This window comes from Citrus sinensis, chromosome 5, assembly GCF_022201045.2.
Source record: "Citrus sinensis cultivar Valencia sweet orange chromosome 5, DVS_A1.0, whole genome shotgun sequence".
Classification (NCBI taxonomy): domain Eukaryota; kingdom Viridiplantae; phylum Streptophyta; class Magnoliopsida; order Sapindales; family Rutaceae; genus Citrus; species Citrus sinensis.
This window is the reverse complement of record NC_068560.1, coordinates 15101666-15127691: the sequence shown is the minus strand read 5'-3', so window position 1 is coordinate 15127691 and position 26026 is coordinate 15101666. Positions and strand designations below refer to the sequence as shown.

At 30.8% G+C, this 26026-nt stretch overlaps 2 protein-coding genes across 2 annotated transcripts; both read left to right on the top strand.

Annotated features, from left to right (window-relative positions):
* Positions 1-5702: 5702 nt before the first annotated feature.
* LOC102620693 (65-kDa microtubule-associated protein 5) lies at positions 5703-12612 on the top strand. The gene is made up of 11 exons (XM_006471268.4): positions 5703-6003; positions 6607-6810; positions 6926-7171; positions 7277-7492; positions 8148-8303; positions 8414-8573; positions 9203-9354; positions 9926-10013; positions 11207-11280; positions 11368-11442; positions 12146-12612. The coding sequence occupies exons 1-11, from the start codon at positions 5959-5961 to the stop codon at positions 12401-12403; spliced, it is 1674 nt and encodes a 557-aa protein (XP_006471331.2). The 5' UTR covers positions 5703-5958; the 3' UTR covers positions 12404-12612.
* A 10723-nt stretch (positions 12613-23335) lies between these two features.
* On the top strand, positions 23336-25619 carry LOC102620980 (WAT1-related protein At5g07050). The gene is made up of 7 exons (XM_006471269.4): positions 23336-23659; positions 23761-23823; positions 23903-24019; positions 24259-24511; positions 24646-24807; positions 24891-25042; positions 25218-25619. The coding sequence occupies exons 1-7, from the start codon at positions 23457-23459 to the stop codon at positions 25495-25497; spliced, it is 1230 nt and encodes a 409-aa protein (XP_006471332.2). The 5' UTR covers positions 23336-23456; the 3' UTR covers positions 25498-25619.
* Positions 25620-26026: the final 407 nt, after the last annotated feature.

The following is a 26026-nucleotide window of genomic DNA, read 5'->3' as shown; positions in this document are numbered from 1 at the left end:
ATGAATCTAATCTATGCAATCTGAGCTAGTATAGCTTTATTTATAGTACTTTACAAATAATAACTAACTTCAATCTAGCAACAAAATTATTAAGTAGCTTAATCCTTTGAATAATTACAATTAGGCAGCTGGGAATCTACATTGTCATGTGCTTCAAATTAGCTTTTCACATTTTGTGCATCTATCTTGACACAAGTGTCAACCCTTTAGCATACATCATCATTCACCAAGCCAGCTCATTAGCACACATCAACATCAACTGACCCAGCTCACAATAACAGCTTAACACCACCACCAAAAATTTTAAGATCTCACCACTTATTTCAACTAATTTCATATTTGGTTTAAATTAAACTTCTATCATCATTTGTGTAACATTACGGACACAATAATCATGTATTTCTAACAATATTAATAAAACTATTGAAAAGATTGTTACAATTTTTATAGTAACTTGGTATCATTGAAAATGATATTGGCGCCATTAATTTTTGCAAAAAAGGTGTTAGCTTTCAATTATTAAGTTATTTTCTACAGTTATTTCCCCAGTGAAAATATGGGATATCAATTTATTCTTTTAGTGAAGAACTAATTTTTACAATCGAAGATAATCAAAATTTCGATTAAATTTTTGCTGCAATTGGTAATGTTTGTAGAAAAAGACCATTTTTTTTTATATTGTTAGGTAAATTCTGAAAACAAGTAGGAACCAAAGAATTCTATCTTAGAAGAGAAAACAACATTCACGAAAAATAACAAATTAAGCCCGGAATTCTAGAACAAACTAATACTACATTTACTGTGTCATTTTAAAGGTTTAAGTTGCATAGAATACACAAAGTTCCCAATCCAAACCAACTTCCGCATTACAAATTAATTGTTGTTAATTTTTAGGGAGTGTCCACAAATCCGTTCCCTTTAATAATTTACTTCACCTCTTCTCTTAGGGGCAATATCGGCACCTTTATTTATCATTAAAAGAAAGATGATTACATGTGCTTGATGTTTGTTATGATGCTTAATTATGAATAATCGTAGTCATGAATAATGCAACTTGTTTAACGTTTTTTGTTTTAATTAGCAGATTTTTTATGTTGGTCATGTTGGAGATTGAAAGTTTACAAGTCATAAGCAAGGATTATTAAAAAGATTGAACTTTTGTATTTACTTTCAAAAGGATTTGTAATTTGAGACTTATTACTAATTTGATATTAGAATTTGATATTGGTCAAAATATTTTATATTATCAATTTTAATTTCAAACTATATATATTATTTTAATTAAAAAAATTAAACATCCAAGGTTAAACACATTCATATGGATAAAATTTGTATCCAAATCCAGTTAGCATCTAAAAATAGATATGAATTGGATGTGGATATCATAAAGAATTATGGCTATGCATATGGATAGTAATATTAGTATTGAGCCAAATATTTGGCATCTTATTTATTTTTGTATAAGTTTAGTATTGAACTTTAGGATGTAAAAACTGAGAAGAAAATAAAAAAAACAATCTACAGATTTTTATTTTTATTTTTATTTTCAAAATAAGCCTATCAAATAATGTAGACCGCATATCAATTTCTTTTTCATCTTTAGGATGAAAAATATTTTCAAGTTTAATGGTTTGCTGAGAAATTGATATCTATAGTCATACTAAATATGGGTGAATAATTTTTTAGGAATATTTAATAATTAAAAAATGTATTTAAATATGGGTATAAAAAGAAAATTTATGGGTTAAATGAGTGCACACTTTAGTAAATGGAGTAATAATGTCACGTTTGCTTCTTTTATTTTGTCAAGAGACAAATTAAATACACAATTAATGTATTCTGGGTCTGAGTGACTGAAAATGATCTAAAAGAAATTTATAAATCATTAGATAGGCATTAATAGGTGTGGTGATCCCCGAACAAATTTTCTAAATCCATTCCACTTCTAAAGATAATTGCAATAAGTTTAAAATACTTTTAGAAAGTAAAAGAAAAAAAAGAAGTTTGAAGATTATTTGGTCAAATAAAATTTAATAACTAAACTATTAGATACAAGAGCTCATGTTTCTTGGGCAAATTAGTCATTTAAATTATTAAGATAAAATAATAAATTAAACTTATGTTAAAGTAACCTTAATGGTCAAAGAAATCAAAGTTAAAAAAAATTATGAGAATAATGTAATTGATTAATGATAAAAATTTTTGTTAATTTGTGTATTTAAAAAAAAATTGAACTTATTACAATTATTTCCTAGAAGTGGGTTCCTTTTTTTTCCGTCTTTTTGTAATAATTCCTCAATTCCAAGCACACCCCTTTAAAATATAAAGATGTGTTATTTTGTAAATAAACCCATTGAATTAAAAATTAGGAGTACCCTCGTAGAAATTGATATTTCTTCCTTTTGCCATCTGCACTCTTCCACAATTCCGTGCCGTGCTTCCAAACTTGTTCGTTTAGTTTTATTTTTTTATTTTTTTAACTAAGCAAAATATTCAATTAGTTTTAAACTTTTTCTTTGATCATTCCTACTTGTTAGAATAGTAAAATAAAACTAATGATATTTAAATAAAATATTGTCTCTAAATTATTAGTGGCATAACCAGAAAATCAAACTAGTGGAAAAAAAGGGAAATTTATAAAAATAACCTAAAAGTTTTTGTAATTTTTTCAAATGACCCCCCAAACTTTTTTCTGTCAATATTAGCCAAAAACCCTCTCAAGTGGCGAAAATACCCCTCACATTTTCACCAAGCTTCCTCTCTCTCCTTCGTCTCTCTCTCTCTCTCTCTCTCTCTCTCTCTCTCTCTCTCTCTCTATATATATATATATATATATAACCAACGATTTCTCTCCCAAGGTGATCACACATCGTCGGCGGCTTCCCAACTCCATCCTCGGCAACTAACATCACCAAAGTTTCGGCCAAGTTCTAAAACCAAAGGTTAGTTTAAAAACCCTAGATTTTGAAGCATTTTCTATTCTTCTTTTATGTTGTCTTTTTTCATTGTGTTGGTGATGGTGAGTGAAGATTAAAGTGTTTGTGATGTTGATTGCATGTGTAAAGTTGTTGGTGTGGTGCATGGGTGAAGATTGAAGTTGTCATGGGCTCGGTGCCGACACCCATCTCGCAAAATCAAGTGCAACAAAGCGCCTGTCACATGAAATTGCTGCGACTGGGTGCCTGTCACACTTATTTGGTGCAATAAGTTGCTTGTCGCATCAATTTCGTGCGACAGGTTGCCTGTCACACCAATTTCATGCAACAGGTGCTTGTCGCACCAACATACAATCGTTCTGAACTCTCTTCTCGCACGAATTGAAGTTGACAAACACCTCTTTAACACTTGGTGATGCAAAAACAAAGTATAAACAATCTAAGAAATATTTTATCAAACACTTCATATGTAATATTTCTACAAACCCAATTTTCTTTCCTAGGTTTTGTTGTTGCCGGTGATGATTCTAGAGGGCAAGGCTGCGTTTGGTTTGATAAGGAGGGAGAGAAGTTGTGTTTGGCTATGAACTAACATGGGTAATTTTGGGAAGAAACATTGTATTTGATTAGTTATGATAGAAAAAAGTTTTAATGGTTAAATGTGAAAAATGACAAAATTATTTGGTTATTTTTGTAAATTTCCCAAAAAAATAGTTGATAAAAAATATAAAGAAAGAAATATGTTAAAGTCTTACCTCCTTACTTTTTTAATCTTATTTCTCCTTACACTTCTTAAGAAACCAAAGCTTTAAGAGAAGGCTGGCAAATCGTGAAGATTGAAGAGCAAATCTATGGTTTTGAATATTTTGTTATGTTTTCCTAGATAATAGACATAATTTTGATGGTTTAATATTAAAATAATGTTAGAAATCTCAACAGTTGATTCTGAATCCTTACGTAAGTTCCAATTGTTATGCATCATTCATCCATTGAACAATGAGTTTTATAAATAGTAAAATTAATATTTTCATCATCTAATAAATGACTATCATATCAGTTGGGAGTTGATTGTTTAGATTCTTAACATTATTACTAATGTTAAGTTGGGAATTTTAGCTAAATCATATCAAATATCCAACTAGATTCTACGCTTTGTTATTAATGGTTACAATTGGGCTTTGGACATTTAAATTATGCAATTGGACAAATAAACTATAAATGGTGAGATTTGTTTGATTTTAAAATAAATTTGAACTGGAATTTGATGTATTTAATTAGTCTATGGAGACAAATTTGTGATTTCTAGTAATTTAATAAAGTATATCATCTGAAAATTTTCAATCAAAATATGGATAGCTGCCTCACTTATCTCTTAATGGCTCCGCCCTTGTAAATTATAATCATCTTTCCCATTTTTAAATCAGCCTAACTTTTGTATCTTAAAATCTACAATTTACACAAAGCCAGTAATATTTGATCTGAAAATTGATTAAAATATGTACAGCCTAACTTATAAACCAATTTAATTATCCCCTGGACAATCAGAAAGAGAAGATTTTAGAGATTCAACAAACACCTTTAGAACTCTTTTTTTTAAGGAGTGGGAAATGGACTTAGATCCAATGCTAATATGAACTATGCTCAACTATGAGAAAAAGGCATATAAACTTCTAAGATTTGGGAAAATGGTCATCAACACCCCAAAGTTTTAGAGAAAGAATACCAAGAGTTCTTTTTTACCATTATACTCTTTATCTCTATTATCCCAAAAAATTGACTTTAAATTTTTTTATAAATACAAATATTATATAAATGATGTAATCTATACAGTAGACTAACAATGTTAACATATTTTAATATTTTAATTAATTTAAATACATATATAATAATATTTATTTAATAATACATGTTTATTTATTGTCGGATTTTAAATAAATTTTTGCATTAAATACATTTTACAATTGAAAAAATCACACATACTGATAATGTTAAAATTATTGTTTTACATAATATTCAAAATAATTTTAATACATTTATTGTAATATTATGCTTCTATTTATTATAAAATTTACTTTAATATAATAAAATATATCTAATAGATGTATAATATTAAAATATTGTTTAAATATTGAAATTATTTTAAATGTATATATTATTGCATTTATTTTAATGTTATATTTCTATTTATTATAAAACATTAGAGTCAATAGAAGTAAACAAAAAAACAACATTAGACTCAATTCTTTTAGAATAATAGAGGTAAATGATATTATGGTTAAAAGGAGGTCTTTGTGTCCCTTTTTAAAAACTTAGGGTTGTCAATGACTATTTCTCTAAACTTGAGGGTGTAGATATCTTTTTCTCACTCAACTTTTCATAACCTTCTGGCACATATATATACATACGTATAACAATACAAGTGAAGATTTAATTAATTTTACATTTTTATTCAATAACCACTAATTATATCTTTCTAAAAAACTTAATAAAAAATTCAGCTTAGCAGTGAATGAAAAATATAAAATATTTTGGAAAATAAGAAAAGAAGCATTTGCTTAACTATAAGATCTAATTATTTCATAGAAATTTCCAATTCATATTTTCTTCATTCAACAGAATTTTTTAATACAGACAAATCTCAATACGGCTGTTTGGGTTTGTAATTATGGAAACGTAAGTGGATGGGGTGCTGTTAGTTGCTCCAGCTTTAAAAGAAAAAAAGAAGAACGCACCCCAAAATTAATATAACATTATATTAAAAAATGGGGATTACATTACATACATTAGTTTTGGCGCCAAAATGAAATTAAATTTCCGTAACGCACCGATTTTCAAATTTGATTCTCGCTTTCTGTCTCTGCTCTCTTAAATTAAAAATCTTCGGGATCTCCAAATTTTCATAACAGCCGAGTAGTAGGAAGCAAAACGCATGCTTTCTCTTTAATCTTCTTCTTCTTGTGCCAACTCCTAATACCGGGCGCTGGGCTTCAACTTCCAGTGGAATTTGTTCGAAACGACAGATATGCCCTCACCCACTACTTGCGGTTCTCTGCTTCAGGAATTGCAGGTTTCATTTTCATTATCTATTTATTTATTTATTTACTTATTTTCATTATTTTCCTTAAATTTTAATTGCATGTTTGAGAATTTAATCGCACTTTGCCCTAATTTCAATGTTCAATTGATGCCGATTGTTATTTGCCTTAATTACACTACCAGATTTTAACTTTCAGTTTTGTGATTTGTTTGGCTGCTCAGATATTGATGGAAAAAGAAAAAATTTTGTAATCAGGAGAGGAATTTTTTTTTTCTATTAATCATTTTTCTGCTATTACACTAGAAATTTTAGTAGGCTCCAGCATATGTATCTGCAAGAGTTTAGGCACATTTTTGTATATCTGAAATGCATCTCTGTTTGTTTATTTTATTTTATTTCTTTTTTCTTTCATTTGCAAATTATTGTAATTGATTCGGAGCTAGATTATGTAGTTAAGTAGAAACATGAGTCATAAACATGCCCTAACTCTAGGGGATTCTTTTCGATTTCATAAATTGACCAATTCGTAGGATTTTTTTTTCAATTTTCATTCTTATTTGTTTGTGGTCCTATTTCCATGGCAACTGCTTATTTTTAAGTTCATATGCTTATGTTGTTGATGTTGTGCTTTAGGTAATATGGGACGAAATTGGGGAGAGCGACAGTGAAAGGGACAAGATGCTGTTGGAACTTGAGCAGGAATGTCTTGATATTTACCGTAGAAAGGTTGAAAGAACTAGGAAGTACAAGGCTGATTTGCATCAATCATTGGCTGATGCCGAAGCTGAAATTGCCTGCCTTGTTTCTGCACTCGGTGAACATGCCTCCTTTTCACGGGTTTGTCATTGTCTTTTATATTAGAATGGTATTCATATTAGTTTCCATGGGTCGACTTATTAAATTATTCTGGAACTAATGCACTGATATGGTTAATTTGGTGCTAATTGTAAAGGGAAAGGGAACACTTAAGCAGCAAATTTCTGCGATACGATCTATTTTGGAGGACTTGAGGTCAAAGAAGGAACAAAGAATTAAGGAATTTTCGGGAATCCAGTTTCAAATAGCTCAAATCAGCTCAGAAATTGCAGGAAATGGGCAATCAATTAACTCCGTTGATGCACAAGTTGATGAATGTGATTTGACCGTCAAGAAGCTGGGAGAGCTTAAGACACATCTTCGTGAGCTACAGAATGAGAAGGTTCTTTCGAATATCATATTGTGGTGCTTTGAGTGGTAATAAGAGTTAGAAGTATTTTTCTGTTTCATTATTTATATTGACTCCTTTCTTTCATCCAATTTGCAGAATCTCCGGCTACAGAAAGTTAACAATAACCTCAGTACTATTCATGAACTGTCACTTGTGCTATCAATTAATTTTCTGGAAAATGTAAATGAGGTTCATCCAAGCTTGAGTGATTCCAAAAATGTTCAATCAAAGAGCATCAGCAACGACACAATTGCTAGATTGACAGGTGTTATTCATTTGTTAAAGCAAGAGAAACAGCAAAGACTCCAAAAGGTGATTACTATGATTGCCCATCTCTCTTAAATGCCTATAAGTGCTGGAAAATGGAGAAAGATCTGCTTGGGTCTGCTTGGGATATGCTGTTCTGTGAAAATTGCTTTTTCAGTATCTTAATTCTCAAAGATGAGGTTTTTTCTGTAAATGATGATAACTCAATGTATGGCCTTTTTATGTGTGTCTCAATTAGCATCTTCAAACCAGAACTGTGTTCTGATCCTTCTTTGCTGGGTTATGATTTTGTGTCCTGGTCTATTTCTTCTTGAAATTTGACTTGCATCTTCAGATTATTGCATGATATTTTTTGCTTTATTCAGAATGTTACTATGAAATAAAAATATTAACTTCTAATCTTTTAGCTCTCATTTGTATTATGTCATGTATATTTGCTAGGCAGGCTTGTGATGGTACATTATCAGTCAGAGCTGTCCTAAATCTGATTTATAGTGTTTGACATTTGTGGCAACTAAGATATTTGCTGTATTTTTTTTTTCCTTTGCTCCAAAGTTTCAAGGATATATAGATTAAGTTTGCATATGCATTCTAAGCTGTTCATGGGTGAATACTAGTATTTTGTTAGAATTTCTAATTATTGGAATTTTGAATAAAAAATGTTTTTCCCTTTGAGATTTTTAGTTTTCTTTTTCTGTAGCTTCAAAGTCTTGGGAATGCTCTGATAAAGCTATGGGATCTCCTGGAAACTCCTGTTAACGAGCAAAGAAAATTTTATCATGTTACAAGTTTAGTTTCTTCCTCAGTTGATGAGGTGTCAATGCTAGGATGCCTGGCCCTAGATGTCATTGAACAGGTAATTTCCATTGGCTAATTTGCATTAGGAACCCCCAAGATATAGATCCTTTTGGTTTTATATGCCGTTTAGTGAATTATTGACATAAATATTTGTATTTTTATTGCAAGATGGAGGTTGAAGTTGAGCATCTGAATGAATACAAAGCCAGCAAGATGAAGGAGTTAGTGTTCAAGAGGCAACATGAACTTGAAGAAATCTACAAAGGGGTTCATATGGATGTGGATAGTGATGCAGCTCGACAGATTCTCATCAGCCTAATAGATTCTGGTGTTTATACTGTTTTGGAGTTTTTTCATACTTTACTATAAAATCAAATGATCAACTTAACCCATTTCAATTGAAATTGGGTTGTGCACCAATTCAAGTTTCAAACTACGAACCTTGGACCATTTAGGCACCCTTCCTAATGCATAGGACTTTCATGATAGTAGTAAAAGGCATTTTTCTTGTTGATATATCTTTGGCAGTCATTATATAATACATTTGCTTCTCCCTTTGTTTTTTTATTTTTTTATTTTTTGTGTGAATGTTGGTAGCACATATGCATCTTTTATTATTTTTATTAGTTTTCATTTATCACTTGAAATTCTGTGGGAGGATTATTCATTTTATGAACCGGAAAGGTTACATGTGGTGTACAGTCTGTCTTTTGATCTTAACTATTAATTCATCACACTTTGTTTATTATTTATTTTTTGTAATCATGACAAGGATTTCAAAGTTCCAGTAGCATCATAATTCTAGTGCATGTAGTTTCATGCTTGATATTTTATATTTCTGAAGTTCCAGTTTAATGTTAATTGTGTTTTTTAAAATCAGCTGTACCATCGAAATTCTAATGGGATTACTTGCCTAGATATGCTTTCTGATTATTGTTCAATCACTTACCTTCACAGGTAATGTTGATTTGTCCGATCTACTTTCAAGTATGGATGATCAAATTGCAAAAGCCAAAGAGGAAGCTCTTAGCAGGAAGGATATTTTAGACAAGGTAGAGAAATGGAAACATGGGGCTGAGGAAGAGCAGTGGCTTGATGACTATGAAAAGGTAAATATTGTTGGGAAGTTATTTGGAAATTTTCTCTGCAATGGTTTTAGGTCCATTGGGCAACGGGGAGGTATTTGTGGGTAATTACAGCTTTCTGAGAAGCTCCAATGATTGATTCTTTTTTATCTGGAGATATTTGGGTAACTTGCGGAGACAATTAGATGATATTAATTTTTGAAACCCAAGAAAATTACATGCATCCAATATTTCTAGTGGTTGTCGGTCATTTACTTTGTTCTGTTTTCAACCCATCAAATTCAAAAGAATTGGTATTTACCGGAATCTGTACAATCTGAGAGTTGAATCAATAGATTTTTCTTCAGAAGGATTTGAACCATTCATAAGATAAGAATTTTCTTGCAGATTTGTCATTTAAATGATATTACTTCTTATTTTAATGATATTGAGAAACAGATTCGGTACTAGTTTCAAATCATTGATATGTTTCCTAGATTCTTGATGTTAGTTGTGCTCTTTCTAGTTCAAATATTTGCTTAAGCACTTGAGTGTTGCTACCATATAATTCTGTCTATTACATTATGTCCCCCCACTCTTTTCCCTTTTTCCACAGGATGAAAATCGGTATAGTGCCGGAAGAGGAGCGCACAAGAATCTGAAGCGTGCAGAGAAAGCACGGATCCTGATCAGCAAACTACCATGTGAGGATATACCTATCTTACAATTTTGTAATTTTGTTTCCATACAATAGCTCTTAGATTTTACCTATCTTTGTAGATCAGTATACTTTGTCAAAACTATATTAATGCTAGAGTACATAAATCTGTTAGTTTTGGGAGATTAACGTGCAGTTGGTCTGCTATATTGTTCATAGATATTGCAAGTTGCTTGGCATTTGATATGGTGTTGTTATTATTTTCAGGGAACGGTTGAAAAGTATTGTGATTTCGATTGTCTAAACTTGGTAGTGCATGTTTTTGGTTTTATTTTATTAGCCACAGATGAATCTGTTGATATAGAGTACAGTGTTCAGTATAATAGCAAGCCTCACATTTCATTTTTTCTCGTATTTTAATTGCAAAGTATTTTTTTAAGTCTTTTGAAGATAGTTCAATTTGAAATTGATATTGTTGATACAGATGTCCATTGAATCTGCTGCATTTTAGGTTGTTGCACTTGTCAGTGGATGGTTATGCCAATACAAGAAGTTGTATTTCTGAACTATTACATTTGTTGACTTATTACTGTTTTCTTTATTTACTGAGATTTCTACTTTTCAAGAACTTGTAGTATTTAAGTCTTTTGCTTTTTTTGTCCTTTCTGAACATTGCTTCTATTCTCTAGAACCAAGAATTGGAGTCTGTCAACTATGCTTATGAACTTAACCAGTTCAACCTTTTTTGTCAACTGTAGAGGAAATCTTACCTTTCTGCCTTAATATCACTTTACGATTATTTGTGTATCATGAGTTTGCAGATTATGGTCAATGGAAACTGATTATGCATATCAATTTGACTTTTCAAGATTCAGAGAAATGTCAGTGTTAAAGCTCATCAAAATGAAAATTAATTATTCAAAGAAGCCAAACAATAAACTAGCTCTCTATGAACACTACTTCTGCGAGCTTCCGAAATCCATTTTGAGAAAAACTTTCATTAGGATAACTTGGGAAATGTTAGGGGCCTGCAACCTTGACCTGGTAGCCATTTCTCTTGTGGAAGGTTACTAGGCTGATCAGTCTAAAATTCCTAGCTTTGTCTACCTACTCCTGTTACATTGATAGGAAACTTTATTGAAACTTTCAATCCTACTTTTAATATGTGTATGTGTGTGTATTGCATAGATGTATGAAAACTCCAAATGTAGTATATAACTCTAAATTCTTTTGTTCCAGCTGTTGTTGAAAATTTGATTGCAAAGGTTAAAGCTTGGGAAGCAGAGAAAAGAATTCCCTTTTTGTATGACAAGGTAACTGATCAGATTATATGTTGTGTAATTTATTGTTTATATTACTTCTTGGTAGTTTCACTTTGTAATACTGTTTTCAAATTCCAGGTCCCCCTCTTAAGCATCTTGGAGGAATATACAGCGCAATGTCAGAAGAGAGAGGAGGAAAAGCGTAGATGTCGGGTATCACATTTATCTCTTGCATTATGAAGGGCCTTGATATGAAATGGAAACCAACAGAGTGAATGGAAACCTAGGATCTCTATGATACCACTTATTCAACCTAAGCATTTACTATTAACCCAAATTTGGTTATATTGCTAATCCCACATTCAGAATCCATCCAATTTCTAACCAGTAGGCTATGAAATTTGGCTGTAGCACATGTGCTAGCTTGCGGAATTTGGTTGAGATAGATTGGTACATTTGTAATTCTGACCTACCAAAAGCTAAAAATACAAGAGAAATAATAATTTCGCAAGACGCTATTTGTTTGCTATTGCTTTTAAAGAATCCGTTTATTTCTGTAAATTTCAAATTGTCTGCTGTGGATAATACTAATTTAAGTTGCTTTTGATATCAAATTCGGATGCTGAACATTTATTTCTTTCTTTGATTCTATCAATGCGAAGTGTGGTTTCCTACCACAATGCTTTCTGTTCTCCTAGATTGCCAAGAGTCTGCTGAGTTACAGATATATTTACCCAATTAAATTATATTCATATCTAGGATGGTTATTCTGTTGAAAGGAGCAACGTTATTTTTTTATGAGGCCCCATTTTGTTGTAGAACTTTATCTTCCAAATTTTCATTGGCTACTTTGTTGTTGCTTTTCTATTGCAATGCAAAATCTATTAAAAACATTTTGCCTCTTTGATCCTTACAGGAGCAGAAACGGCTGCAAGAACAGTTTGCTGCAGAGCAAGAGGCCATATATGGTTCAAGGCCCTCGATAAAGAAGCCATTGTGTCAGAGCACAAGTACTAACACCATGGCTGGAACTCCAGTTGGTCGACGTTTTACTACTCCATCAGGACGTCATGTCATCTCTGGTGGCAAGGAACGCAGAGAGAGCATCAGGGTCACAAAACCGATACCCTTGAACTATGTTGCTCTTCCAAAGGATGATTCAGTCTCTCGTTAGGCCCTTAGGTTGGCTGTGGCAGCTTACAGATTTAGGACTTTGATTGTAAATGGCGCTTTTGTAAGAATACATTTCCCTCTTTCATTTCTTATTTCTTAGAATAAAAATCTTTAATGAGATTTATGTCCTGATGATAAGGTAAAGGCTTAATTAACATACAGTTTCATATTGGTGGTGCTATTGCTTATTGCTTTTTGTTTTTGTACTTTCGTGAATTGTTGAAAAACACATTTACCATAAATGTGCTGAAAGCCAAATAGTAGAAGAATGTATATGCCATTCAGTTGAAATAAGCTTGTCGTCTACATTTACACGGAATATTGACAAATTGTAAATACTAAATTGGTTCTTCAAATAAATGACAATATGTTGTGTTGAAGAATAAAATGTTTGGGGTTCTAATCTTCTAATCTTTACTTTGAGAGTGGAAAGGAGATTGAGTTATTCTTAAATTAAATTAAAAAAATGACAATTCGATTTTATTATAATTAATATATCTTTTTCAATGCGGTAGGACTTTCTCCCTCTTCTAATATTCGAACTTGAATGATCAATTAGAGAAAATTACTTCAAAATTACTTAGTAAAGCCTAGGGGCAATTAGGTTTTATTCTAAAAAAATCAAAATAATGAATAATTTTGTTAGAGATGGCAATGGGGAGGGGAGGGGACCAATCTCCCTGTACCCATCTCCGATATTTTGCGTATGTCCCCGTTCCCGTCAGAATTACTTGAGAGAATCTTCATCCCCTCCCCGAATAATAACACGGGATCTCCAAGGGTCCCTGATCCCCGAATAACTAATACATTTTTTTTTCAATTTTGAGTTAATCATATTAAAATAAAAAATTCAAATAAAAGTAAAGTTCAAAATATATCTTACATTAATATCCATTACAAAAGTCACATACATTAAATTAGTAAGTAATGCAACATGCAAGGAATACAAACTTCTTTTACAAACTATCATGAATAAATTAATAGTTTAATACAAAATTGTTGCAAATAAAATCGAATTTAGACTCAAAATTAAATTTTTCAATGGTGGCGTGGGCACTTTATGAATGTGGACTATTCTTTTACAACACAATAGTTAAATTGGAGCAAATCAAGAGCAAATATTATATTATATTAGATTAGATTATATATTAAAATTATGATTCGCTGTGGGCAATTATAACATCTAAAAATAAATAAAAAATAGATTTAAGTTTAAAATATTTAAAGAATATTAAAATAAAAAAAATTGGGCTAATAGAATCTATTCGGTCTTTTTAATGTCCTAAATAAAAATTTAGGACTTTAATTAGTTAATTAGGGCCAAAAGTTTAATAATATAAATATTTTGATATTTTTTTTTACCAATATTTATAATTTTATTATTTACTAGTAATTTTAAAAATTAAAAAAAAATTAAAAATTAAAATGGGAAAATGGGTAGGGGATGGGGATTCCACCTCATCCACGTCCTCTCCCCGAATAAGAAATTGGGTAAAAAAATTTTCCCGTCCCTTCCCTGAATAAGAAATTGGGTATGAAAGTATCTCCATACCCTTCCCGAATGGGAAAAATTCCCGAGAGTACCCGTCCCCGTGGAGATTTTTGCCATCCCTAAATTTTGTATTATTTTGAAGTCTCATTTACCTTGGTTGTTATTCATGAAAATCCAAACCAATCAATCACATCTTCAATAGATAATAATAATAATAATAACAATAAGAACAACAACAACAACAATAACAATAATAATCTAGTGAGCAATGTTGTATAACATAATTTTTTATTGCCTTTTATTACGTAATTATGCTAGAAGTGGAGGGGATATGAGTTGGAAAAAAAATGTTAAACTAATATATTATAAGTAGATTATACTTGAAGATTTCTTTTCTAATAAGGACATTTTCACTTTAACAAGATAAATATGCCACTCAAATATATATATATATGGGTTATGCTACTTTGCAACTGGTGTTTGGTACCCTATTTTGTCATTTAGTGATTTAACCGTTAAATCTAACCAAAGAGTTGCATAGCTGTGCAGATGGGTTTTTATGGTTATTAACATTGCCATCCCTGATGTTTTTTGAAAAATTAGAAAAGGCAAAAAGTTTCTAAATGTTGACATATATATTCAGATTGTTTCAAATTTTTTTACAATTAAATCTATTGACCTAGTTTGACTTTGACTATTAGCATGAGTATAGTGTATGGACAATAACGTAATCTCATATAAAAATTTTAAAATGCACGAAAAATTAACACGCCTTAATAAATATTTTGTTAACACAATATTTATTTAATATACAATAATTATTTGAATATGTCAATTAAAAAAGAATACATGATAAAAATATATTAATTTGTTAACAATAATAATATATGACCATAACGAACATGCATATGCCTAAATTAAATCTTTCCAATAATATTATTAATGAACAAGTTGCGTAATTCGTAAGGTATATTTAATTAAATATTTTTTTTTATTTTGATATTATTATCTTCTTCATGTACGATAACTGAATTTTATTTATATTCTTTCTTTATTCCTAATTAGCAGTTTAGCACCCATGAACTCTATCCTCTATTTTTGTTTCCTTCTTTTCACAAACTCTAACCTAATAAAATAGTTTTAATTAAAACCATCATATTTTAGAAGTAGATTTTTTGATCGACAAAAATCCTACTATTGATTCTTTGGTCTATACAGTAATATGATTTAAAAGAAGGGTCCAGCTACCGTGCACTTGGTGCATGGTTACTCCACATTTTGTCCATATACAAGCTGGCCATTAGATCTAACGCAAAACTTGTGTTCAACAACATGGATGTATTCTATTTGGCTTTTAACATTGACATCTCTATTGTTTTTCAAAAAAGCAAAATAATCAAAAGTTTGACAAATAATTTTGGATAATTTTTAAATTTTATATTTTGATCAATTGATCTAATTTACTATTAAAATTAATGACAATAGAAGGCCAATAACTTGAAAAAAAATTAATACATAAAATCTTTTTTTGAAAATAATATAATATTAATTTAATCTGTAATAAATAATTTAAATATATAATAAAATATATTAATTTATCAATAATATTAAACAATTTTTAGAAACAGTATAAAATCTATTTAATCAATAATAAATAATTTAACTACATACTTAAATTTAATTTATCAATAATAGTATGACCAAATGACAATGTTAAAAAATTTCATAACAATCAATTATGGCTTAGTATTCAAATATAAATAATAGAAATATACTCTTAAGTGTAAATAGTAGAAATATTTTGGACTTATATATTAAAATTTCAAAACTTCTAATTTGTTCACTTTTCAGCAAATAAGAGGGACTGCAAAGTAATTTACCAAAAACAAGGGGAACCATGCACCCGCAGCACTGTAGCTTCGTCCTATATATTATATATAAAAGATTTCAATATATTAAAGTTTGTGTTTTTTGTCCGTCTGTGGTATTTTCAATTTATTAAAATGAGAATGTCGTCATTTGGTATACATGTGCATGTGTTGCAGTGTCTGCATGAAATTAAAATGCGGACAAAGATAAAAGACAAGAAAAATGTAAATTTCAATACACTATCTTTAGTCTTTTAATGTATTGGGGTTCTTTTTATTTTTTATTTTTTGTCTTTTAGCTCCGTTAGCATGAATTTTTTATGTAGATATCCTCACACGAGCATGACTCTCTCTCTCTCTCTCTATATATATATATATAGACACACACACACACCAATATTAAAGTGTGGGAACCGTAACCAAATTAACACTACCTATTACACTATTACACCATAGAGCGTAATAGCTTTTCCACATTTTAACAAAATGTGGGAATCATCTTTGAAAAATTTCTGTACACACACACACACAAATTCTCAAGTACAGACGTATACAAGAACTTTCATATGGATTTGGAGTTTCACAATGATGTGAAAGGTTTTCACATTGTTGCAAATCATTTTTTGAGACTATTATAAAAGCCCTTTACACTGTTGTGAAATTCTAAATTCCCACAAAAATTTGTATGGACATATGCAATAGAGAAGGCCTATATATGTGTAGAAAATCTTAGGTATAAGTACCCTCATTTTTTTCATGTAAATATGTTATTAAATTATATGATTTAATAAAATCAGTATCTAATTCACTATAAAGCTATATGTTTAATCACGTGTATACATTAACTCTCTTGAACCATATAGAATTAATAATATGTCCGCAAGAAAAGAAATTAAAACGAGTGCAACCGCATCAGAAAATGACAATGACAACTTTGGAGAGCAAATGCTTTGATTGAATGGAAACGCAAATTCATTCTCTTTATCTATCGTTTATGGTACGTTTTCATTTTGATTGTCATCCATGCAAATTATTATTATAATTTTGTATATAAGCCAAGAAAAAGCGCAGAGAAATTAAAGCTTAAAGCAAAGCACTCAGATGTGCTATACATCAAAGAGAAATGGTCAATCTTTGACCAAACTTGTTGAATATGACGTGATTTAATTTTGTATAGATTCAATAATTGAAGGCTTTTTGGTCAAGGAGATACGCTTTTGAGTAAACAAAGCGATTACCAGAGTAAGCTTTGCTTTGCATTTTGGCACAAAGGGTAGTCATTAATAGAATATATTGCAATCTTCTTTAAAAAAAAATTATTAAAGAGAAAGAGAAGGTGGAATTTAAAGAAGAGAAAAGGGGGAAAAAACACTTTGAAACTTGGATTTATGGAAGGCAACAACAAATATCTGAAGGATGATCAATAAGAGAGTTAGTAAAATGTTACGGCTTATAATGTGTTGGAAAAGAAAGAAGATTGATGCACGGAACAAATTACTTTTTGCTTTAATAATCATTCATCTTGTTTAAAAATTAATTGGAAAATTAAAGCCTGACAAAAGATTGATAAACATATACATAAAATAATGTTTATTTTAAGCTTGTTTCAAGAAAAAAAAAATTACATATACTCACATCGTTTTGAGTATATTTTTATCAATCTTTTATTAAGCTTTAGTTTAAATATGCTCATATTATTATTGCGGTTTAGAGAATGAATTGGAATCGACTGAATTGAAGAAGTGTGCTCAATTAATTATTTAAACATTGTGATGATAAAGTGGACATTATAGCCTTAACGTGCAAGAGAAGTTCCTTAATTTCAAGATTATATCGATTTGGTCAGTCACACGAAAAATCAATATGCATGCTTATTTTGGTAAAGCTTATATATTTTATTTTTTAAAGAAAAACTTTAACTAGGTTAAGCATCTTGGTCATATATAGCGATTACATAAATACATAATAATCTTATCTATCTCAAATATATTTAATAAAATAAAATAAATCTTAATAAAATAATAAATATTAAATGGACTCAAAATTTTGTGGTCATGGGATGAAAAATTTAGGGGGCTGACTGTATTAGCTATGGAAAATTATTGTGAAAGAAAGGAGTGAGGGAGCCAGGTTAATTCGATTTAGGATTTCACCATATATAAGGCTGTCTCATTTTATTTAAGCATAAAAGACTTGTTTACGGATGGTGCAATAGAAATGTTAAGAAAATCGATGAATAACTATAGTGCTTTATCTAAAATTAAAAAAAAAAAATTGGGAAAAGAGAACTAAATCTTAATTTGCGGTACTTAAGTTTGCGGAGCTTGGAGTAAATCTCCTAAGGGGTCAAGTTCAAACTTCAAGTATTAATATAAAATCGATTTTAGATTTTTTATATTTATAACTGCGGTGTAGTCAGCGGGAACTTGAGAATTTTGCTTGTAATTTCAACAATTTCGATTTGGGGATTTTGATTGATAATTGAGGCTACTGTTATAAATAAAAAAATAAAATGAAAAGTAATTAATAAAATAAAAATTAAAGAGGTGGGTCCAAACTTTATCAAACTTTTAAAAGGTAATTTGCTATTTTATCAGAATGAAAAAACAATTAGTAAAATAATGATCAAACAATTGGACCACTTTAATTGTATCTTCACAAAACATAGAATTGCATTTTTATCCTATATATAAAGTTTACAAATTAATTTTACACGGGCAAATCATATTTTTATACCTAATTTTTACTATTTCCTTTATAAATTTCAAAATTTTTTTGAAGTCTGCAGGTACTGTAGCCCCCTTTAGCCTTCAGCACTCACCGCCCCTGCAGTGGCCTAAATTTGAATTTTTAGTTCTAATAAGGTTCAAGCTAATAATTTCAAGTCAGTCCTTATATTTTATTAAAAAAATTCAAGCTTCCATGTTTGTATATATTTTTCTAATAAAATTTCACTTGCTTATTCTCCACTTTTTACCCATTGCATATCCAATTTATTTGATTTTAAATTATTATATCAGATAAGAATATATTTTTTTCCTTAAAAGGTCAGATCTGGTAGAAAATAGCAATAGAGACGTTTTATATAAGTTTTAAAAATACAAGGAGTAATTAGGTAAATTAGCCCAAATCTTACGAACTAAGTAACAATTTATCTTAACCTTTGCTTAAATTGAAAGAAGTTAAAAGTGGACGTTTGTATATGCAAATTAGAGAAAATTAAAGAAAAAGGATCTCATATATATATATTGCGTTTATTTTTCGTACGTGTACATATTTATACTACATAACTGATAGTGTAAAAGGAAGAATACATGACTTATGCCTCTGATATAGTAGTTTCATCAATCATGTAATATGCCAGATCTAAGTGCACAAGTTATGCCTCTAAACCGGTACAAGGCACAAGCCTGTAATTAATATAGTCTTGGCTGAGTCAATTCCAATAATATCCGAAGATGATACTACCAAATGAACTTTGATCAGTTGCAAGTTTTCATTAGTAGAACTGTGTTATAGCTTTATAGGTCCACAATCCCCCTCAATAAAATGTCAACACAGGTCCTATCGCACACCATAAAGTGCGTGACAACGCGCATAAGATTAAGTCTCATTAATTAATAGATGATGGTGTTTGTATTCTTTATAAGCAAATAAAATTAAAGTTGACAAAGGATAGTAAAAGTGATTAAGGATAATTTAGAAAATACAGACAAGGGTTAGAGAACAAGTAAAACTTTGCATCGATCCTTTAGGCACGGCCTGGGGAATTCCGACAAATATACAAAATACAATAGCTGGGGCACATTATATACCCCCACTAATCCCTCCATAAAATTTTAATTATTTTTTGCACCTCACCATCTATCTTTGTTTACCATTATTGTGCCAACAATGCCTCATTCCCTATCTTTCAAATTCATATCAAATTGAGCACACCACTTTTGTGCTGATGTAACCCTTCAATAACCTTTTATGCAATTTAAAAAAAAAAAAGAAAGTAGAAAATATTAATTAGTCCATGAATAAAATAAAAATTAATTAATAAGTTGAATTTTAATTTTTTCCATAAGCAGCCCAAATTACTTTTTTATAACTTTATCTTTTCAGAATTCGAACATGGTGACTTGTGCCCATTAAAAAAAAAAGTTATTAGAAAACACTCTGTCAGCCCCTTAATTTTTATTTATTGTTTTTTTGATAAATTATTTATTGTTTTTTAAAAGGTATGTGGAGAACACAACCCAAATTGTATTTTAATTCCCACCTCTGCTAAATTTGAACTCGACAGTCAGTTAAAAAAAAAATTACTTGAAAATGAAAATCACTCAACCAAATCCTTGGGTTAGTTACGATACCCTGCTCTTGTATGGTTTTTTTCAACTCCACAGTTGAATAGGAAACAAAGTCTTAATTATTTGTTCGACCTTTATTTAATCGGATAAATTTTCTTCATTTTAGTTTGTTTTCTTAGTGAGGGGTAGCTTTATTTTAGGAAACCAATATTCCCTGCCTATTAAGATTTCGATTTATTATTTTCTAGCGAGAAAAGAATGTAACTAGTAATTAATAACGACATTCAGTTTGTTCTCACTTTTAGAAGTTTTGTACATCTTGCTCTTCGTATAAATTTTCTTTCATAATATTACGAACCGTTCACTAAAATGATATGTAATATCATGTTGCTCTTACTTAACAAACAAATGTACATTACAAAAAATACAAGTAATTACATTTGAGAGATATTATATAGTTGGAATCCACATGAAGAAATATCTTTTTAATTGGTCTAATGGTATCTACTTTATACACATGTGCGCGCGCACACACACACATTATATATTCCAGTTTAGGATTCTAAATTTGTTAAAATATAAAAAAGTTATTAAGTCATATATCTTAATAGCATAATATTTGTGAAAGTTGTTAAGTCACATGATTTAATAGCATTTAATAATATAATGACATAATACTATTATGATTTAACAACTTTTTTGACATTAAAAAAGTCCAAAATCCTCACCGAATTAATATTTCACACACACAAACATACACACGCGCACGCACATGGTAAAAGCGCACGCACGCACGCATGCACGTGTGTGTATGTATATGCATATGTAAAAGGAATTTATCTTTTATGAGAATTAACGGTTGATATGTATAAAAGCATGCGCTGAGTTTTTTTTTTGAATTGAGAATTAAATTTCCATCATTGTGGGATTTGGGTGTCATACTTTTTCATGTCAGGTGATTGGAGGTGATTAGACGCCCATTTTATTCTTGGTGCTCCACTTGCTTGCTTTCACATTTTGTGACAAATCCTTTGTGTGGGAGTTACTTGTTTATGCACTCAAGGATGTTTTGGTCATATATATATATATATATATCATCAATATATACTCTCTCTCTTTGGATGTGGGGTACTTTGCTCTTTTCCAAAACAGTATAAAAATTGAAAATAAAAAAGGAATAAGGTAGATTGACGTATGTACCACCTTTGCCACTTGTCCATAATTAATCAAATATAACTTAAAATTCTTTTTGAAGTGTCTTGTAGGACAAGTATATGTGTAAGCCTGCTGAGCAGGTGATAACTTAGACAGATTCTATCATAAAGGCTAGATATCCTAAAGGTTAGGAAGACTTCAGCAGGAAAATTGGTTATTTTTCACCTAATTTACTTTCTCTAAACACATATTTTTTATTGATCATTCGGATCACATTCAATTATTCGGAAATTTTCCCATATATTCTCAAATTATTATATTTATTTTTATATTATTCTCTATACTTTTCCTCTCTCTCCTTCCTTTTTCCCGCTTTTTTTCTCTCAGATCAAACGCTAACGTGAGGATTGAAGTATTTTTTGCTGTTGCCACACGAGCTGAACCAGCAGCAGGAAGGAAACATTCATGCGAAAAAGAAAATGCTCTTTTGGTGTAATCTCGAGATGACGAAGTACTTTACTCCTTCACTTAATTATCAAGTAGAATATATATAGTGTATTAGTGAAATGCCCGAACCCTCACCATATACATATAGTGAATGAAATTGTGTAAAAGAAGAGAGGTGGGGGAAAGAAAATTTGATTATACGAAGTGCAAGGATTTCAACTAAAGATTCTTATCCCAAAGAGATATGATTCTGCTGCTTCAATTAATCACAATGGCCAGCTTCTAGGTGTTATGCGAATCCAATAGTGTTTCACGAGTGTGTGATTATTCGGAAATAACGTAAAAGTAAGTTGTTTTTTTTAATATAATTTATTTATCGATTTCATTGTTTTGTGGAAGGTTGATTTATCCAAAGGTCCTGATTTGCCAATGCAATGATCACATCATGGGGGGAAACTTGACTAATAAATAAAATGATCTTTAAACCCCCAAAAAAAAGTAGTTACAAGGAAGATAAAATTTAAATGTAACATCATACGGTATTAAAAAAAAAGAAATAATTTATTAACACCGTAAAATCACACGATGTTATAATTGATTCTGTCATCACTATATCATCCTTCAATGTCGTTTCGTTAGCATATTTTCATAAAGGAATGATTAGGACTTTGTTGACATAATTAGCTTACATCACCCACTCACCTTCATGTACTAAAGTGACTGACTCAGGTATTCTACCACCACTATCTGCCACGTCTAACCCATCTCTCTTTCATATCATTCCGTATCCTTCTTTCCCTTAGAAATAGATAATTTGCATAACATCACATGAATCATACATGCAAGCCACTCATATATGGTGGAGCCATAGATACGCGCCTTATGTCATTTTTAAAGTCGAAGTCGAAAATTTGAGTTTTTTTACATGTATTATAGATGTTGATTTTATTTTAAATATTTAAAAGTGAGTTTGATTGTTCTGATAATAGATATTATGATTGCACTAGCATATAATTTTTTAAATACCAAAGTTTGGGTATCATAACTGCACCATCATAGAACTTTTTAAGTATTTAAAAGTAAATTTGTCTCATTTTGACATTAGATATCAGGACATTCGATTCATTTTGAAACAAGATATCAGGACTCCATCCTAACAAAACTGATTTAGATGAAGATCTTATCGATGTTCGGTTTTAAATATAATTTAAAATAAAGTAGTGCTAGGTGTAGAGAAAGATGAGAGAAATTTACCTTCTCTCTCTACCCACCCACTCTCCCTCTTCCCTTTTCTTCTTTATTTCTCTCATCTTTCTCTACATTAAGCATTTTCTTTTAAAATATATATACATATATGAATTATACATTAAACAAATGTGCAGTATATTAAAATTGATTCCGAAAGTAAAATCCAATTAATTTTTAAAGTTTTTTTTATATGTAATAAAAAATTTGAGTAACAATCAAATAATATCAAATTAAGTACAAGTTTCTTTATTTTATTAAAAAGAAACATACATATGTATATATATATATATATATATATATATATATATATATATGCACACACACACGCATGCACACATACATACATATATGTGATATCAGCAAAATGTAAAGGCATATCAAACGTTCCCTCTTGCAAACCAATATAAATAGACATCAAGGTAGTACCTTTTTCACTAGGAAGCGCTCTTCAGCTGTTTCCAGCTTCCTCTTCCTCTACAATATCCCTTCCCTTAAATTTTCCTAGCCCCTTTAATTAATTTTCCTACTCAAATTTGCCCGAGAAATAAAATGGAGAAGCTAAGATGTTGCAGCAACTTTCTTGAGACGTCTAAACCCTACTTCGCCATGATTTCTCTGCAATTTGGGTACGCCGGCATGAACATCATCACAAAGGTTTCCCTCAACCGTGGCATGTCTCACTATGTCCTCGTTGTCTATCGCCATGCTTTCGCCACGGCTGTCATTGCTCCCTTCGCTTTCTTTCTCGAAAGGTTAATTAGTTGAATCAAACCACATACTCTGGCTAATCAAATTTTCTACTTTGATTTTTCGACGAATGTTATTTTTTATTTCTTTCATTCCATTCAAGCAGGAAAGCGCAACCGAAGATAACATTTAAAGTCTTCATGCAAATATTTGTCCTTGCCCTTCTCGGGTACGTTCATGAAATTTTTTTAGTTAATTACTTATATATATATATACACACAATTTTATTTAACATATATATTTGACAGGCCAGTGATTGATCAGAACTTCTACTACGCTGGATTGAAATTTACGTCACCAACTTTCTCATGCGCCATGAGCAACATGCTCCCTGCAATGACCTTTGTCATGGCAGTCATTTGCCGGTACATATATATACAGATATAATCACTATATATGATCAACTAATTACTCGTGCTAACTACTGAATCAACAACTAAAACACATCTTGAGCACTAAAATCCTGATGTTGATTCAGGGCTCAACACTAACTTCGCTGCTGAGTACTAATCCTGATCCATATTCATAATTCGTATTTGATTAAGAAACTTTAATTGTTTGAAAGCTGACCATGGAAATTTTTTATTTTTTTATTTGGTCAAAGGATGGAGAAAATAAATATGAAGAAAGTAAGGTGTCAAGCAAAAGTAGTGGGAACAGCGGTGACAGTAGCAGGAGCCATGATAATGACCTTATATAAGGGACCGATTGTTGAATTGTTTTGGACCCAACATGCGCATCCTCATGATAAATCCGATGCGACTACTTCCACTGCATCATCTGACAAAGATTGGTTCCTTGGCTCCATTTTCCTTATAATAGCCACTCTTGCTTGGGCTTCTTTGTTTGTTTTACAAGTAAGAGCATATATAGTTTGGTTGGCCGTGAATGCAATTTGTGTCTGCGGTCACCCATTATTTATTTTAATTGGAACAAATCCTTAATTAATCTGATATCAATTATTGTGTTTTTTTAATTATTTAATTAACAGACCAAGGCATTGGAGACATACAAGAATCATCAGCTCTCACTCACATCACTAATGTGCTTTGTGGGGACTCTACAAGCAATTGCTGTCACATTTGTAATTGAGCACAAGCCCTCTGTGTGGCAAATTGGCTGGGATATGAACCTTCTTGCTGCAGCTTATGCTGTAATATATTCACTTTCATTTCTCTCGATGATATATCAATTAATTAAGTTTTAATTATTCTAATTAATTTTTATTGTGTATAGGGAATTGTAACATCAAGTATCTCATACTTTGTACAAGGACTGGTGATAAAGAAAAGGGGTCCAGTTTTTGCAACTGCTTTCAGTCCCTTGATGATGATAATTGTAGCCATCATGGGCTCTTTCATTCTTGCTGAGAACATTTATCTTGGAAGGTAATTTAATTGACTGTTTTTTTTTTCTTTTTTTATATTAATGTACGCATACTAGCGAGGCTCAAACCCTGTACTTGAGTCCTAGAGAGACCTTTAATTACCAAACACTTAAATACTAATTAACCTAATTAATCAACCTAATTAATTTGGTTTTTGTGGCATGGGGTGCGTGCAGTGTGCTTGGTGCAATCTTGATAGTTGTAGGACTTTACTCGGTACTCTGGGGAAAACACAAGGAGAAGATGGAGGAGTTCGGCGTCGATGAGATACCAGATCCGGTGAAGGGCAATCAAGTAAATGGAAACTTCACAGCTTCAGCTATGATTGAAGATATTGAAGCTAATCATCATGTTGAATTACAGAAATCTGAAGCAAATAACAAACTCCCTTTGGTTGCCCTAAGCATGCTGCATGTCCCAGCAGCTGACACTAATGAAGTCCACCAACAACCATGATACGTGAAGTGATGGGCATATTTGTCTTTTCATCCCCCATTTTGTCGTCTTTATATTATTGTGTTTTTGATTTTTTTTGTTATAAATGAAATGTAATGTAATGAAGTCGTAATTCTAATGAACTGAGAGAGAATCTCCAAAATCTCGCCTGTCAATTTTCATATACATGAACGATTGATCAGTAACTTTGGCAATTTCTGATAGACACGTGGCAAAATAGTTGACGTATGATTCAGATTCCACTAGTGTGTGCTAGTGCCCCAGTGGTTGGCATATTGAGGTTATTGGGGTACGGGCTAATTGATTAATTATCAGAATCTTTAGGAATTATTATTATTTCTTTTAACTTCCTTGCATCTGATGCCTCCTATATATAAATCCACTGACTTATAAACATCATACTTTGATACCAAAGTGAGATCCAATTGAGACGCCAAATAGAATATAAAATAATTAAAGCCGGATCATCATCATCATCTCTCTCTCTCTCTTTTCCCTAAATAATTCCTTCAAATCATGTACATATGTA